This window comes from Ambystoma mexicanum, chromosome 6p (assembly GCF_040938575.1).
Source record: "Ambystoma mexicanum isolate Mex_15411 chromosome 6p, UKY_AmexF1_1, whole genome shotgun sequence".
NCBI classification, from domain to species: domain Eukaryota; kingdom Metazoa; phylum Chordata; class Amphibia; order Caudata; family Ambystomatidae; genus Ambystoma; species Ambystoma mexicanum.
Genome location: NC_090935.1, coordinates 317,434,246 through 317,450,366, shown reverse-complemented (window position 1 = coordinate 317,450,366; position 16,121 = coordinate 317,434,246). Strand labels below are relative to the sequence as shown.

At 47.5% G+C, this 16,121-nt stretch overlaps 1 protein-coding gene across 1 annotated transcript; it reads right to left on the bottom strand.

Annotated features, from left to right (window-relative positions):
- Positions 1-1,811: 1,811 nt before the first annotated feature.
- Positions 1,812-7,692, bottom strand: PMAIP1 (phorbol-12-myristate-13-acetate-induced protein 1). The gene is made up of 2 exons (XM_069627072.1): positions 7,252-7,692; positions 1,812-5,204 (listed from the first exon to the last, which is right to left on the bottom strand). The coding sequence occupies exons 1-2, from the start codon at positions 7,328-7,330 to the stop codon at positions 5,092-5,094; spliced, it is 192 nt and encodes a 63-aa protein (XP_069483173.1). The 5' UTR covers positions 7,331-7,692; the 3' UTR covers positions 1,812-5,091.
- Between the last annotated feature and the right edge of the window lie 8,429 nt (positions 7,693-16,121).

The window sequence follows — 16,121 nt, the reverse complement described above, 5'->3', positions numbered from 1 at the left end:
GTAGCGCTAGCAAAATCCTAAATGAAAGAATATCTGAAGTGTCATTTCCTATTGATTGACAACAACCAGACACGCCTTGGAATAGATGATAGCATATTGACCCTGCAGATGGCCACACTATTAAGCAAAGTCTTACTATGAGTGTGTAGGCGAACAACTCGCATTTTGACCTAGTCTTATAATCTCTAATATGCGTGGTGTAGCTGAGAATTGTATGATAAAAGGGACGTGGCACGTCGAATTCAAGTTATGTAGTTGGCTATCCTTCCCAAGCATCTCACGGATGCATAGGAATGGTAGTAGTGGGAATCGGTGGCTTTAGATGTGTCAGTCAAAACAGCCTCTGTGCAGGGTGTCCTCATTGGATTTGTACTTACAATGTCTGTCAGATACTACCTTCTGCCTCCAGCTTCTAACTGACTCCGAAGCTGTAATGATGCAAGCCCAATCACCCATCCCTCCTTTGTATCCCTCTCTCCATCAAGTTCTTTATATGCAGATTGCAAGTGTGAGGAATGCATTGTGTTTTTTTCAGAGGGTTCCAAACCAGCAACTACTATTGCATTAGTGAAGATTCTTCAAGTTATTATCATCAGCTAAGTCACAATTTGCTATTGTAGCGTGTCCAAGCCAAAAGTATCTAATGAGGTTGAAGGTCAATTATTCTATAACGCCTCAAGAATTATAATTGGTTATTTATAAAAGCACGTAATACCCACAGGTTTCTAAGTGCGGACCCGGGGATCGAACATGTGTTGCCCTGCATGGGTTTGCTTCCACGGTGAGCGTGTTGCCCTTGAGCTATCCTCCCAAGACGATTTTCATTAATATCATTAGAACATACTTGGAGGGAGCAACAAACACCCGCTCCTGCTTCATTTAAAAAAAAAAATGTAAGTGAATGTTTTTTGTGGTGTTATGTGACATCGTATTGATTACCTTACAGAGAGCTAAACAACAGAAACCGCCTGATTCTGACTGGCTGCAGTCTATACTGGCTGTTAAAATACCCACAAGGCCAGGTTAAACAGCAGGCTCATCAGTGAAGATTAGCACCTGGGAAATGTATTTTATTTCATCTCTGAGAAACATGTTTTTACCCTGAACCCTACACGCTCAAAGTGCGAACATGTAAGCAAAGTGAAAACACAACTTTAACATGGCTGCCATGGAAATAGGAAGGAGGCGCCATCCAGTCTAGGGAGCTCTCTATTTAAATGTGCAGTCAGATTAGAAGACTCTGGGAAATAAACTGCCCGGTGTAAGCTACAGCCTAGAAATAGAAGGTAAAAAAAAATGTAACCCCTGCTGAGTAATGGCAGTGCAATACTCGAAGTTATTGTTAACTTCTCGAGCAACCTAATTGTTTGTGATGTACCTCCTGGGCATTAATAGTGATTACAGACTTATTGTTTACATGAATGTGATCGGTTGCTCCGCCCTCAAGATTCCGGCCATGCTAATAAATGGCAAATGAATGTTCCTTTGAAGAAAAAGCCTCTTCCGCGTTCCGCTCTCTGTGGACATTCTGGTTAGCAATTAGGACCTTAAGAGGGACTCAAGCTGGAATAGCCCCCTCTGGGTTTCTAGGGTGGCGTTTTCTGTTGAGAAACACATGACGGCTTTCACAGCATCTTCCGGAAGAGCCAGTGCCTCCTTCTCTTGGGTGAGGGAGCACAGCTGTCCTTTATGAACACAGCCCTGACAAGCAACACATGCCCACACTTCCCATTGCTTCTTTGAAAAATGGCTCACCTTGAGGCTGGTTGTGAAAACATCCATTTGAATGTCAAAGAAAAACAACAAGTAGCGAGTATTCACTGTATGGTTTATTCTTTCGGGTAAAATGAACACAAGCACATATTCGAAAGTGACAGCATTTGACCGTACAAAGCCACGTGCTTGATTTTTTGGGTCGTTCCAGGGAAACTTCGCAACCCTATGCCTGCTACAGATTAAGTTCACGTTAACCTTACGCTGATGATTCCAAACTCAGCCTCTCAGAGCAATTTCCACTTTTGAACACGTTTTCTCTCTAACACCAAACGCATTCATATTTCAAAGGGCGACACGTCGTGTACAATAATATATTGCAAACATTTTAATTAACAGGTAGAAAAAATCATGATCCATTATAAATAGAAAATAAATTAGGATCTCATTGCAAACACAAGCTAACGGTCTCAATAAATAGATCATTTAGTTACACTAGCACACAGGGCCCCTCTATTGCTGCTTGCAATTGCTTTTCCTTGTGCGTGTAAATTTATAAGCAAAAATGAAATGCCAGTGCCCTCTTCTCTGGCCTACAAAACGGAAATTTTCCCTGGCATGACTGCTGGGTTATTTCGCAATATTGTTACCCATGGATCTTAAATGCTTTGGGGGTACGTGTGGTCTTCGAGCAAGGTTCTGCCAAAGCAAACTCTTCCTTGATTTTTGATTCAAATGTTATCCGACATGACTGCGCTATTACTCATGGGAATGACTACTGTGATGCATCCTACTGACCCAAATTCCTAAAGTCGCTCAGAGGAGAAGGCTTAGAAGACCTGGAAAAAGCTATTTGGCTAGTGCAGAGTTTCTGACTGGGCCTATGTTATCAGGGCCTGGTTTTGCCAGTCCTGGCCTTTTCGACAACACTAATTTGCATGCTGGAACTTGCAGTTGTGAGCCTTTGCCATGAATTATCGGCCTGCAAGTTCAGGATCGCAAGGCAGCATGATCTAAAAAGCTAGGACTGGATAGCGGAGCCACCAGCGATATCTGGGGAGTGGGCAACTTTGCTAGCCAAGTCGGCCATTTCGTGGGTCGGACTTGAAGATCCTCATCGCCAGTGTAATAATGTAGAACAGCACATAAGATTGAAGATATGTTTATTCTTCAAGTCCGAACACCGTAAACACCATCTCCTCCCAGCTCCTTCCTTTCAAAACCAACCGCCACCCCGAGCGTGGAACACATCAACATTCTATGCTTTGACAAAGGCTCGCGGAAGCACGAGCAACTACTACACAGTGCCAAGCCTTGCAAATGGAATGGAGAGAAGGCCGAATGACATCAGACAAAAAAAGTTAGTGAAATAATGAGCTGTCTTAGGGTTTTCCTTTAGTGTAAAGAAAGGAATGTTAACAGGTGAAATGTTCCCTTCTTGGTAGCCCTCACTGGCTTTTTCAGTAGCCAACATATAATCACTCAGATACTCTTTACTATTCTATACTAGAAAATGTAGGGGTGGCCGAAAACATTGGCAAGGGTAAAAGAAAACGTACAATGAACACGAAACACTTTCTTGTGTTCTACACGTGACGCAAAATAATAACAGTTAAATGAAACCATTGGTTCCAAGTACAAAACTTTTGAGTCACACTCTAGGAGGGACATACATTTTTTAAATAAAGAAAGGTCCCGCCTCTACAGAGTATTCACAGTACAAAATGGAGGCCTTGCCTTCACAAATCCATCACACACATACACAAGGCCCTACCTGCACACGCCCATCAAATAACATACGCGCAGGGGGCCGAAACTGCACACGTCCCTTAAATTACACACACAAGAAGCCCATTAAATTGCTCAGGGTGCCGTGCGTTTCTGGAAAAGCAAACAAGCAGTAAACAACATTTAAATGATGTATGCAAACATTCAAGACAACATAGTCCCTCTTCCAAGAGGTCTAAGAAATTGTAGACACTTCCCATGAGTCCTTTCTTCAGACAGATCCCTGGAAGCTTGTGAAACCAAATATGTGGAAGCACATTAAAGGTTCATCCTTCCAAAAATGGTAACTGTCTTTTTGCTTTTCATGCTAACATGGGACACTCATATCCTTTCGAATTACATGTGGAAATCCAGCTAGCGCCTTCTCTTTTGAGCACATGTAGAAGACCCTATCCAATGATCCATTGACGGTTCTGCCTGCAAAACCTCTTTAAATTAGATTGCGTGATGTTAGATACGGGGGGCGCGGGGTAGACCTTGGTGCCGCCACTGTGGACACAACATACTGGAAGTCACAGCATCAAAGATGTTGGCATCCATATATGTAGACTTCTCTGGGGCATGAAACATAGTGATTGGCCCTATGAGGCTGCGCGGTCTGGGTGTGCATATATGAAACGCTGCAGTTCCATTTGATGATTGTAACAGCACTGAAGTGTGATGGAGAGAAAAGGAGACCCAGTCACGTCAGAACCAGATACACCCAGTGAGAGTTCAACGTCCCGTTTTATTGGGGAGGAAAACAAAACATTGACCCTTAAAAAGTAACAAGCGGTTGTCAGCACAACGAGAATTCTCCCAAACGGTGGGAAATAAAATGTCGCCCAGATTTCTTCACATTAAATAACATCATTATTTCCATCACTTTGCAGCAGAGCAAGTCAGGCATGGTGTCGGGGCATAACCCCACTTCTATAAGTGGGATCCTTATAATTAATGAAAAATGTGCTCTCAGCCATTCATCCGCTCTCATTTTCACGAGACAGATTGCTTCAAAAAACAGGGTTATACACAAAAATAAACTTTAACTATACAAAATGTGTAAATCTCGTCAATCAAGCTAATTCTATCATGACACTTCTCTTATATCTTCCCTGATAAAATGCACAATGCCCATGATTCTACAGTTTAGAAAACACCACAAGATTACAAAATCGCCTGAAAAATAGGCAGCTATCTGGTTTATGTAAACATGTACTGTCGTGTCTCCTGTTGTCAATGTATCCAGTACCACAAAACACCCACAATTTGCGTGGGATTCCATCCTTAGTTTTTGATAACGTGCAAGTGTCCGGTTCCTTCATGGACTTTGTTTATAGTTCAGGAGTAGTTGGCTCTGGACCCTTTGCAGCGCTCACACAGTCCATGAATGTCAAGATGGCCGACTCTGCTCACCCAGTCCTGAATGACAAGATGGCCGCCTCCATGCTTCGCCCTCCCGGGAAAGGCCCCTCTCTTCGCTCTCCTCCACTTACATGCGGACATGAACAGCACCATACCCATCTGCCTTTGGGAATCTTTGTGAGGCCTGAATCATTTTTGGGATTTTTTACAAATATTTTTCATTTTCCATCACACACACAGCTGCCATCATGTTCCTGGGCAGAGGAGCTTCGAAATCGCATTCAGGATCTTCTGTCTCAGATCCATTCTGTCACCTATCTGCTGCAGCTGCAAGGCACAGTCCACCACTGCCTTTACATCTGTATGAGAAATCAAAAGATACATTATCAGACAGATGTACAAAGAACACAGCAATACAGAGATGCTCAATGCGAACTCTAAAGACCTACATATCACCGGCCGTCCCCCACCTTATTTTATTTTTAACATTTACAAAGCACACAAAACAACCCTCATGCATCGTGACGCTGTTACAAGCTAGGCTTACTTAGTTAAAGGAGACAGAAGGAAAGACAGCCTGTCTGTGGTTCGTGGTTACATTGACCCTAATGCCCGACAGGTAGTGGTTAAACGCGCACCTTAAATTCTCCTCACCCACTAGTGCAAGACACCAACATGTAGGGTACGCATTTTTATCGACATTGGTGGGTTAAAAGGCTGAGATAGTTCTGCTTGAGCACCGACTTTGAGGTACGTGCTCTGCCCATTGAGCTGTTGGATGAACCCTACACATGAGGTCAACGGTATCATTAAAATTGACGTTGCTTGAGGTGCCAGGCCAAATCATTATGTTGAGTAGTTTCGCACACAGTATTTCAAGTAATTGTTACCCTGCCTCATCTGTATTCAGAAATGGGCAGTTTTACTCCTCTGGCCACCAAGAGCCTCGTGCGAACTTTGCCAGGATAAGCGGAAATGAAAGCGAAGATGGACACAAGTACCATTCACAGATAAAAAGGACCTGCATGCCGACGTGGTGACTGGGCATACCACGGCATTGGTAAGAAATAGGGCATTTGAGTAATGGCGAGATCAGATGAGGGCACAGATCACAAGGCAGCAGCAGGTAATAACAGGGCGGTGCTGGCGCCGGTATTTGCAGTGGGCGCGGTGAGCTTCTCCTGCCCTGGATAGTCCGAGTGCGTCACCACCGGCAAGATGGCTGCCTTCCAGCAAGGACAGCCTGCACAACAAGCCAATCGAAACCCGGCGCGCAAACGGCCGCCGTTTATGACAATTGGTTTTAATTGGTTTTGCACATTTAATTGAACCATGCATTACCATGAAAAATAGGTTTCAATGAACAGTGGTCGGCGGCACTCACAATCTAGCGAATAATAATAATGTTGGTATACTTTTGCCAATGTTGTTGCTGTTGTCACCTGTATTTCGTCTCCCTTTTAAAAAGAACTTCGTAGTGCTGTTTTCAGTGATTGTATTACTTTGGGGGCAGTGAACAAAGACGCTTGGTTAGTGTAGTGTGTTGAAGCACGTGCCGATCGGATTTAATCGGCGGAGGTCACAGAGATATCGACCCTTTATCCTTCCGCTGACAATTAAACGAGCACCGCATTTTAATACAAAGCAAAACACTTGGAACATACACCACGCCCGAGAATCCACACTTTAAAATATTAGACGGGATCGGATTCAGTGCCCATCACCAAAGCAAGCGCATGTTGCTAAAACAGGCAGAAGAGAAGCAGTGCAGGGTGGGTATACATGGGCGCGACGGACTGCTCTCGGAGGACCCTGCCCCATTGCCCACCGTTTGCGCATTCGCGGAAGGCTGTGCAGCGGTTAAGCAGGGCACTAAAAGGTGCTGCCAGCCATCACACTGTGCCTTCACCCCGAGTGTGGCAGGACCGGGGGAAAAGTCAGACACAAGCAGCCCAGTGTTACCGTTGGGAACACGGCCTCCTTGCCCATATGGCCAGACAAAACGGCAATAAGTGGTAGGGGTGGGTGGCCTCTATCACTGAAAACGTGAAACGAAATATTTTGGAGCACCCAGAATTTGGAGAAATGTATTTGCTCAATACTTTGGAGTGACTTTTCCGAGCTACGTTCGTGAAGTTGGCGAGGTAGCTCAGTGAGCTGTGTGCTCACCGCACTGTTCAACGCGTTAAAGTTTGGACCGTACATATCTCAGCCTTTCATCCCTGCCGTGTCAATACAATGAACATTATGCGGGGCGGTAGTGACATTTTTCTGTCTGTCTGATGGGCTACAAAATTCAAACATTATTTTATCAAGGGCGCTTTTTTTTAGTGAAGGCATTGTTTTGGTTAGCAAAGGGAGACATCTCATTGGCTGAAGGGCTGGAAAGATGGGATGTGGACGTACCTGCGGCAGACATGGCCTCGGTCTTCGGGGCCGCTTTGCGCGGTTTCTTCGTCGGGATCATGCTGAAGGCCTTGCTCATCGAGCTGCCGGCCAGGGCAGTCGCAGTAGCCGGTTCCCTCCGCTCGGATGCCGGGGCCTGGATCTCTGCTGGGACGGGCGCTTTTCACAGTCGCAAACTGCGCGTCCTCCTTTGCTGATGCCTCCTGGGCTTCTGAGAGCCAAGTCTTCAGACCGCGGAGATAGCACCCGCGGGGGGCGGGGCCTCCCTGGGGATTCCCACACCCTCGCCCCGCCCCCTGGAGATAAAAATATCCTGTGTACTTAAAGGAAGTTCAAAGGCGCAGGGACCCGGAAAGGGCATGCCCGGGCGGGCCCACCTCCATCTGCTGCGTGAATGCAACCCTTGCTCTCTCTTCAGCCCCGCGCGAGGGCGGCCCACCAGCCCTGGCATGAGATAAAGCCCCGCGGGAGGGCGGCCCACGACACGTTACAGTAAACCCGAGTACTCAGCAAAAAGGGAACGCGAACAGAGGGCCCGCCCTCTGCAGCCCACATACCCAACACTGGCTTTCAAGTGACATCAGAGATGTGCACACACGTGGCCTATAACGAGTAAACATCTCCGTGTGGGGCTTGCTAAACCCCACTAGAACGCAATGGAGCTGTATACAGGAGATGGTACACTGAGGGAGAGAACGAGGAATTGGGGAGGGGCATGGGCGTAATTTTAGGGGGGACAGGGGTGTTTGTCCGCCCAAACTTTCATGGCACACCATTTTGTCCCCATTGATTTGGCTGGGGCACCTTTTCTTCAGATGTCCTGTCCCCCCCAATATGTTCATCAAAGTTACTCCACTGGGGAGGGGGGCAGGGGTTGCAACACTGTTAGGGGACCCACTTATTCAATAACGCATCTTGGCATTAAAGCATGTATTTATGTATTTGTTTATGCATTTATCAAGCGCACTAACCCTTGGGCATCAAGGCACTAATAGAAGTGACACATCTAACACATTTATATTTTAATCGGTGTGAGATGGACTACAACCTATTTCACGTGACACGTTGCATAATGCAGTGTACCCTCTGCATTATTCGAAAAGAATGATGTATAAAAAGTGTTTTTCGTCTCATTTCAAAACTGGTTTAACAGAGTTTGATTTGCTTTGCAGTTCAAGGGCAATACATTGCCAATTATCCATAGTAACGAAATATGAAAGCGCTGCCTATTTGTATGAGAATTTGAACATACATTTAGCCCCAGTGCTTCTTTCTGATTCTTGTTAAAAAGCAATTTACCCACTCCATAGGTGTTAAGACGGATTTCTGAACTCTGTCCTGGTGGCGCAGAAGTTCAGAAGGCCAACCTAATTACTTGGAACAGGGTAACCTCTGGACAAGCCAGACCAATCAAGGTAGCGATCGCGGCGGTCAAGACTAGGTCTCAAGAGGGGTGAGGGTGACTGAAAGCCCGCAATGAGCACACAAAGCAAGAGCGCTTACAAACTACTCCAAACAGTTGTTATATCAAAAATAGATACACATTTATTTTAAGGCCTTTAAAACAATGACCGTAGCAAGAAAATCACAATATCACAATATTAAACCAACACATACCCTATCAACACAATATATATACAAATACACAGTCGCAAGCGTTTAAAGCACGAAATATGTAGTCCACCTGAAAGGAAAGGAAAACAGGCAGTGCGATAACGCTTTTGACTCAGTTCGCCTTTAGAGGCACCTAACTAGATGGAAGTCCGAGCCCTGCGAAGAGTGGAGCCTTGTGCTCAAAGTACCTGCCACGCCGGTGCCAACGGGCAAAAGGGGAAGCTCTTCGGAGGAAGTCAGGCAGTTCGGGTTAGTGCACAGCAGAAGGAGAACAGGTTCCGCAACTCAAGCGCAGCCTCCACAGCAGGCAGAAGCAGAGCGCGAGTACGGCCAAAAGGGTGCTGTTTTTACGCAGCAGGGAAAAGCAATGGGATACTGCAGGAGGGCGACCAGATCCTAGCTAAACTACTCACCGGTCCCCGAAGCAAGCAGACCCAGGCTTCTCCACGTTTGTTTCAGCAGCTGGCAGGTTCAGAAGAGCAGGGAACGCCTTGTAGTCGTGTAGAGCAAAAAGACGTCCCAATCGACGAAACCAGCACAGTTTTGTTGCCGCAGCAGGACAACGGAGCGGCCGTGTGTATTCAAGCCAAATGTACACTCCTCCCTTCAGACTTGGGAACGCCAAGTGTACGAAGCGTGGGAGAGTGACAAGGACTCGAAATACAACACAACCTGGCGGCAGTTACAGAGCAGGACTCCCTTGTAAGCTGGTCAGTCAACTGGATGGCCCAGAGACACTTCCGAAGGCTTACTTGGCAGGAGATGATGAAGTCGCCGGGAATAGCTGTTCCTGCTATTCCAAAGGTCGAAGCACCAGTACAGGCCTTCTGGTTCGATCCAAGGAGGAAAGGGCTTCACCGGACGACAGCAGTGCAAAGGAGGATTCCTTCAGCGGGTCACCAGCGATTCCTCGGTCCAGCCTCTGGGTTGCAGGATACTTGGCTCCTGTATTCCTTCGTTCGTGAGAACTCAGGAGATCGACATGGCAGTGGTGTTTCCAGCTCCCTCTTATCCACGGTTCCCTTCGCGCCAAAACGGAGGGGAGCCAATGGGAGATCCGCACATCAACACACATACCATACGTGGACCAATCACGGACCACGGTGGTCCCAGGCATTCACACCACCCCAGACTCTCTGGCACCCAGGATGTGTATTGGGACCAGACATCCCAGCCCACACCCTGGAGGCACACAAACGACATGTAGAAGCCCGCGAAAGCAACCACGTTTCGCGGGAAAGTACATGCCCAAATAAGGAAGGCCCCGGGTCGCCCGACCTGGGGAAGGTGAAGGGAGCAAGACGGTCAGTGGACAAGACAAAGGAGCCTCGTGGTCTGGCCATTTTGGGAGCCAGGCCGCCATTTTGGGTTCAGTGCGAAAAACGTGCTCAGAACGCCAAAAGGAGCTCAAAATAAACAAAACGATCGCTGCCACCATTCGAGTCCCTGAATGACTTGCACCGATCAAATACCATCCTAAAAGAGTATCTAGGGCCTGTAGAAGGCTAGAGACCCAAGAGAGCTGTAACTTAGCTTACAGTGCCCTCTTGTGTCGTGTTGCACTAAAGCTGCGACACGATAAAAGAAACTACGGGAAACCACGTTCCCCGGTACTGACTGTCTTAAGGGCATGTCAGTTTCCCCGTAAGAAAGGAGCGAAAGCCCAGAGAAGTGCGGCAGAAGGCTGTACTTCTCTGGCAAAGTCAAGAACAAGGTTAAAAACAATAGCAAAAAGTTTAGGGGTTGCCACATGGAAGGAAAATTCCCTACAATTACGAAATCTTTCCTAACACTCGCCCCTCCCAGACTATGGACAGGGGGAACTAATCCACCCCTGGATGAGTCTCTTGTTCAGGTCGGTTAAACATTCTGGACAACCCATCAGCATTGCTATGTTGGACACCTGGTCTATGCTCAATAGTGAAGTCGAAGCCTTGAAGACTTATGGACCACCTAAGCAACTTTGGATTCTCCCCCTTCATGTTCATTAGCCACTTTAACGGCTTATGGTCAGTCTGCACAGTGAAGTGGGTCCCATAGAGGTAGGGCCTCAGCTTCCTTAGGGCCCACACAACAGAGAAACATTCTTTCTCTACCGTGGACCACCTGAGCTCTCTGTCCTTAAGCTGGCGACTAATAAAACCGATAGGGTGTTCCTTACCCTTCTCATCTACTTGTGATAGTACAGCTCCTATCCCAGTGTCAGAGGCATCCGTCTGCACGATAAAAGGTCTTTGATAATCAGGGGCCCTGAGCACAGGGGCCTGGTACAAGGAGTCTTTTAAGCCATTGAAGGCCTTCTCACACTCGTCGGTCCAAGTTACCTTCTTGGGTTTCTTCGGAGTTGTGAGGGCAGTCAGAGGAGCAGCTATGGTACCATAGTCTGCCACAAAATTGCGATAATACCCCGTGAGTCCTAAGAAGGCTCTCACTTGGGTTTGCGTAGTGGGGGTAGGCCAGTCTTGTACTGCTTGTGCTTTACTGGGTAGAGGCTGTATCCTCCCTCCACCTACTTCATGTCCAAGGTAAACCACTGAGCCTTGTCCAATCTGGCATTTACTAGCCTTTATGGTCAAGTGGGCTTTCTGAAGAGCCTGGAGCACAATCCTGAGGTGTTTCACATGGTCTTCCCAGGTGGCACTGAAAACTGCTATATCGTCTAGATATGCAAGACAGAATTCGTCCAACCCATTCAACACATGATTCACAAGCCTCTGGAAAGTGGCAGGTGCATTCTTCAACCCGAACGGCATTACCCGGAATTGGTAAAGGCCGTCTGGAGTAGAAAATGCTGTCTTCTCCTTGGCATGTTCTGCTAAAGCTATTTGCCAATAGCCAGCAGTGAGGTCAAACGTGCTGAGGTACTTGGAGGCACCCAAAGTATCCACCAGCTCATCTGTTCGAGGCAAGGGGTGTGCATCTGTCTTGGTGACAGCATTCAGAGCCCTGTAATCCACGCAGAACCTCAATTCAGAAGTGCCTGCTTTTGGAACCAAAACCACAGGACTGGACCAAGGACTACTAGAGGGTTCAATCACCCCAAGGTCTAACATCTTGTTGACCTCGGTCTTAATATAAGACCGTACTTTATCTGACATCCTGTATCCCCTACTTTTGGTAGGTACACTGTCTCCTGTGTCAATGTTATGTTTGCACCAAGGTGTCAAACCAGGGGACTGTGAAAACAGGGGGGAAAACTGCCTAAGCAAACTTTTCACCTCAGCCTGCTGATCAGAAGTCAGGTGAGGGGCCACTCGGACACCCTCAACGGAGCTATCTGAAGGACCGCTTTGGAACAGGTCGGGGAGAGGTTCTGACTCCTCTTCCTCAACATCTGAAGCCAGTAGCAGTGCTGCGATTTCGACTCTTGGGACGAAAGCCTTCAGCCTATTCACGTGGAACACTTTTGGAGCCTGTCCAGGCCTTCCAAGGTCCACTAAATAGTTCACCTCACCCAGGGGCTCCACCACTGTGTAAGGGCCTGACCATTTGTCCTGTAAAGCTCGAGGCCTTATTGGATTCATGATCAGGACTTGCTGACCAGGTGTAAAGTTGATGAGGGAAGCTTTCTGGTCGTACCAATGTTTCACCAGCGCTTGCCCTGCCTTCAATTTATCACTAGCCAAGCCCATCAGAAGTACCATCCGTTTTCTGAGCCCTAGCACATAGTCAACTACATTGGTAGTAACAGGGGGAGTGGGCATCTCCCATCCCTCTTTGACGATGGCTAAGGGTCCCCGTACGGGATGACCGAACAGAAGTTCGAAGGGGCTGAAGCCAACACCCTCCTGTGGTACCTCTCGGTAGGCAAACAGTAGGCATGGTAAAAGAAGATCCCATTTTCTTCTCTGGGGCTCCTCCAGAGCCCCAATCATGCTCTTTAACGTTCTGTTGAAACGTTCCACCAGACCATTGGTCTGGGGGTGGTATGCAGAAGAGAACTTGTAGGTGACCCCACATTCTTTCCACATAGCCTGCATATACTTCGACATAAAGTTGCTGCCACGGTCTGACACAACTTCTTTAGGGAAGCCAACCCTAGTAAATATGCCGAGTAAAGCTTTTGCAACTGACTTGGCAGTTACAGTCTTCAATGGGATGGCCTCAGGATACCTGGTTGCATGGTCGACCAGCACCAGGATAAACCTATTGCCCGAGGATGTTTGCGGGTCAAGGGGACCAACGATGTCGATCCCTACCCTTTCAAATGGTACCCCCACAACTGGGAGCGGTACCAACGGAGCTTGGATTGTCGCGCCAACCTTACCAGACAACTGGCAGGAGGCACAACTCCTACAGTGACTTTCTACTTGCACCCCCATCTTGGGCCAGTAGAAGTGCATGGATAACCTTTGCTTGGTCCTCTTAATACCAAGGTGACCAGCAAGGGGAACTTCATGCGCCAACTGCAGGAGGAAGGGCCTAACACCACGGGGAACCACCAACCTCCTATGGTCTCCTTCTGTAGACTCTGTGGGCTCACTATACAGGAGTCCACCTTCCCAATAAATCCTATGCTTCCCAGGAGGTTCACCCTCAAGCTGGGAGCAGGCCTGTCTCCTTAGGCCTTCCAGAGATGGGCACTCACGTTGGCCTTTACTGAATTCGTCCCTATCAGGACCTCCTTCAACTAACAAGTCTTTTAGTTCAGGATGATCGTTGGGGTCGAATACTTCAGGCATCGCCACCTCCTCGTCAGGCCCGGGCGATTGACCAACTTCCTCCACCGCAGTGGTAGGCGAGCTCGGGGGAATATTCTCTTTCCCTCGTCTTGACTTGTAGACTCCTTTCGCCTTGGGTTTCCCCTTCGGCTGGGGCGGCGTATTGGACTTGGCCAATGCTGCCCGTGCTTGAGACCGTGTGTAGGGTCTTTCGGCAGTGTCTCCTACGAGCCCTAAAGCTCTGAGATCATTGCCCAACAAGACCTTTCCCGGGACGTTTCTCTGAATGCTCACTGGAATCCTGACTGCTGTACCATTTAAAGTAAGATTTACAGGGATCACGGGAAACATACGGAGGGGGCCGTCAGCCAATTTAGTGGGCATCAGAGTAGCTCTGGCAACTTCCTCTGAGTCTACCAAGGTAGAATCCACTACAGTTCGACTGCACCCACTATCCCTAAGAGCTGGAGTATCCACTCCATTGATCAGCACACTGTCTTTAAAGTAGTGCTTGGTATTATCCGGAATCCTAGCATAAGCCTCTGCGACTTTAGGCTCCCAGGAACCCAGGGACACTAAAACTACCTCAGCCTCTATTCCGCTGGGAAATGAGTCTGAGGAGAAGGATGCTCCTGTAATCTCTTCTTCCTCGTAGGAGGAGAAGGCCAGATTAGCGGAGTGGACCCCCAAAGGTCTAACCTTACAACGGGGATCCCCCTTCACATGGTCAGTTGCTCCACAAGAAAAACAAGCCCCAGTGGGTCTGTTTACGTAGGGAGGCTTATTGTAACCAGAGTTCTGTTTTGGAGGCGGACCTCCACTACCCTGTGAGTTCTCTTGTGTCTTACCCTTGTTTTTCTTTTTGTGGCCCTTATGGGAAGAAGATTTAGCAGATTCCCCACCCTCCATATCTTTGGACTTTTTCCCTTCCTCCTGCTTACCAGGATGAGTTTTGTCCTTATGGGACACTCGATGTGACACCCATAAGTCTGCTGCAATGGCCAGCTTCTTAGGATCTATCTCCTTCGAATCGGCCAAATGCTGCTTAAGCTCCGGGGAAGAAGAAGCAAAAATGTGTTCCAGCATGACCAGATTGATCATGCCTTCGAAGGTAGAAACCTTATAACCTTCGACCCAGCCAGTTAAGTTTTTCAAAGATTCAGCGACATAAGATACCCAAGTACCACCTTCCTTTTTCTTATACTCTCGAAAACGCTTTAAATATTGGGCCGGAGTCTTCCCAAACTTTAAAATGAGAGTTTGCTTTAACATTGCGAAATCAGCCCGCTCAGCCTTCGACATTTCCATAATGGCACTGCAGCCAGAATGGGGCAGTCTACTGAGCAACCACGCAATCTTATCAGCATTGTCAACTTCCTGGACCTCGCATGCATACTCAAACGCATTCAGCCAGTCCATAATGTCATTCCTTTCTTCATACACACTGAGCAGATCTTTCGGAAACCGTGGATGAGAGGAAGCCCCAGACCCATGTCTAGGACCCTTGGATCCATTTGCAACCTGAAGCTTGGCCAGTTCCAACTGGTGATCCCTGTCTTTCTGTTTTTCTGCCTGTTCGATTTTTAGTTTGGCTATGCTGAATTCAAGCTCCTGCTGCCTAAACCGCAGCTCTTGCTTCTTGAATTCAAGCATAGCCTCCCCATCAACACTGGCAGAGGAAACATTAGACATTACATCCTCCCTGTCCTCGTGGTCGCGATGGATCAGTGCAGCGGCAGAACCGTCGGTTCTGCCAGTGAGAGCAGCCCCACCACCTTCTGCACTGTCCTCGGAAGTTATAGCGTCAAGCTGCGCTTCTTGCCACGCCACGATTCTCTGGATCATTTCCAATTTTGTGCCTTGAGAGGAAACACCTCTCTCCGCACACATCTTTTTCAGCGTTTCTGATTTGGAAGCATTTAAAGTTAACAACGTATTTGTTTCCATACTGTTTGATAGGACTATGGCCTTTTTAAAGTTATATTACAACAATTCACTACGTGTACTGTTTGGAATAACCTGAAATGCCTTAGTTCGAGCGCAACACTGGATACCTTCAGTCGTATCCCACCGCTGTACACCAATTTGTTAAGACGGATTTCTGAACTCTGTCTTGGTGGCGCAGAAGTTCAGAAGGCCAACCTAATTACTTGGAACAGGGTAACCTCTGGACAAGCCAGACCAATCAAGGTAGCGATCGCGGCGGTCAAGACTAGGTCTCAAGAGGGGTGAGGGTGACTGAAAGCCCGCAATGAGCACACAAAGCAAGAGCGCTTACAAACTACTCCAAACAGTTGTTATATCAAAAATAGATACACATTTATTTTAAGGCCTTTAAAACAATGACCGTAGCAAGAAAATCACAATATCACAATATTAAACCAACACATACCATATCAACACAATATATATACAAATACACAGTCGCAAGCGTTTAAAGCACGAAATATGTAGTCCACCTGAAAGGAAAGGAAAACAGGCAGTGCGATAACGCTTTTGACTCAGTTCGCCTTTAGAGGCACCTAACTAGATGGAAGTCCGAGCCCTGCGAAGAGTGGAGCCTTGTGCTCAAAGTACCTGCCACGCCGGTGCCAA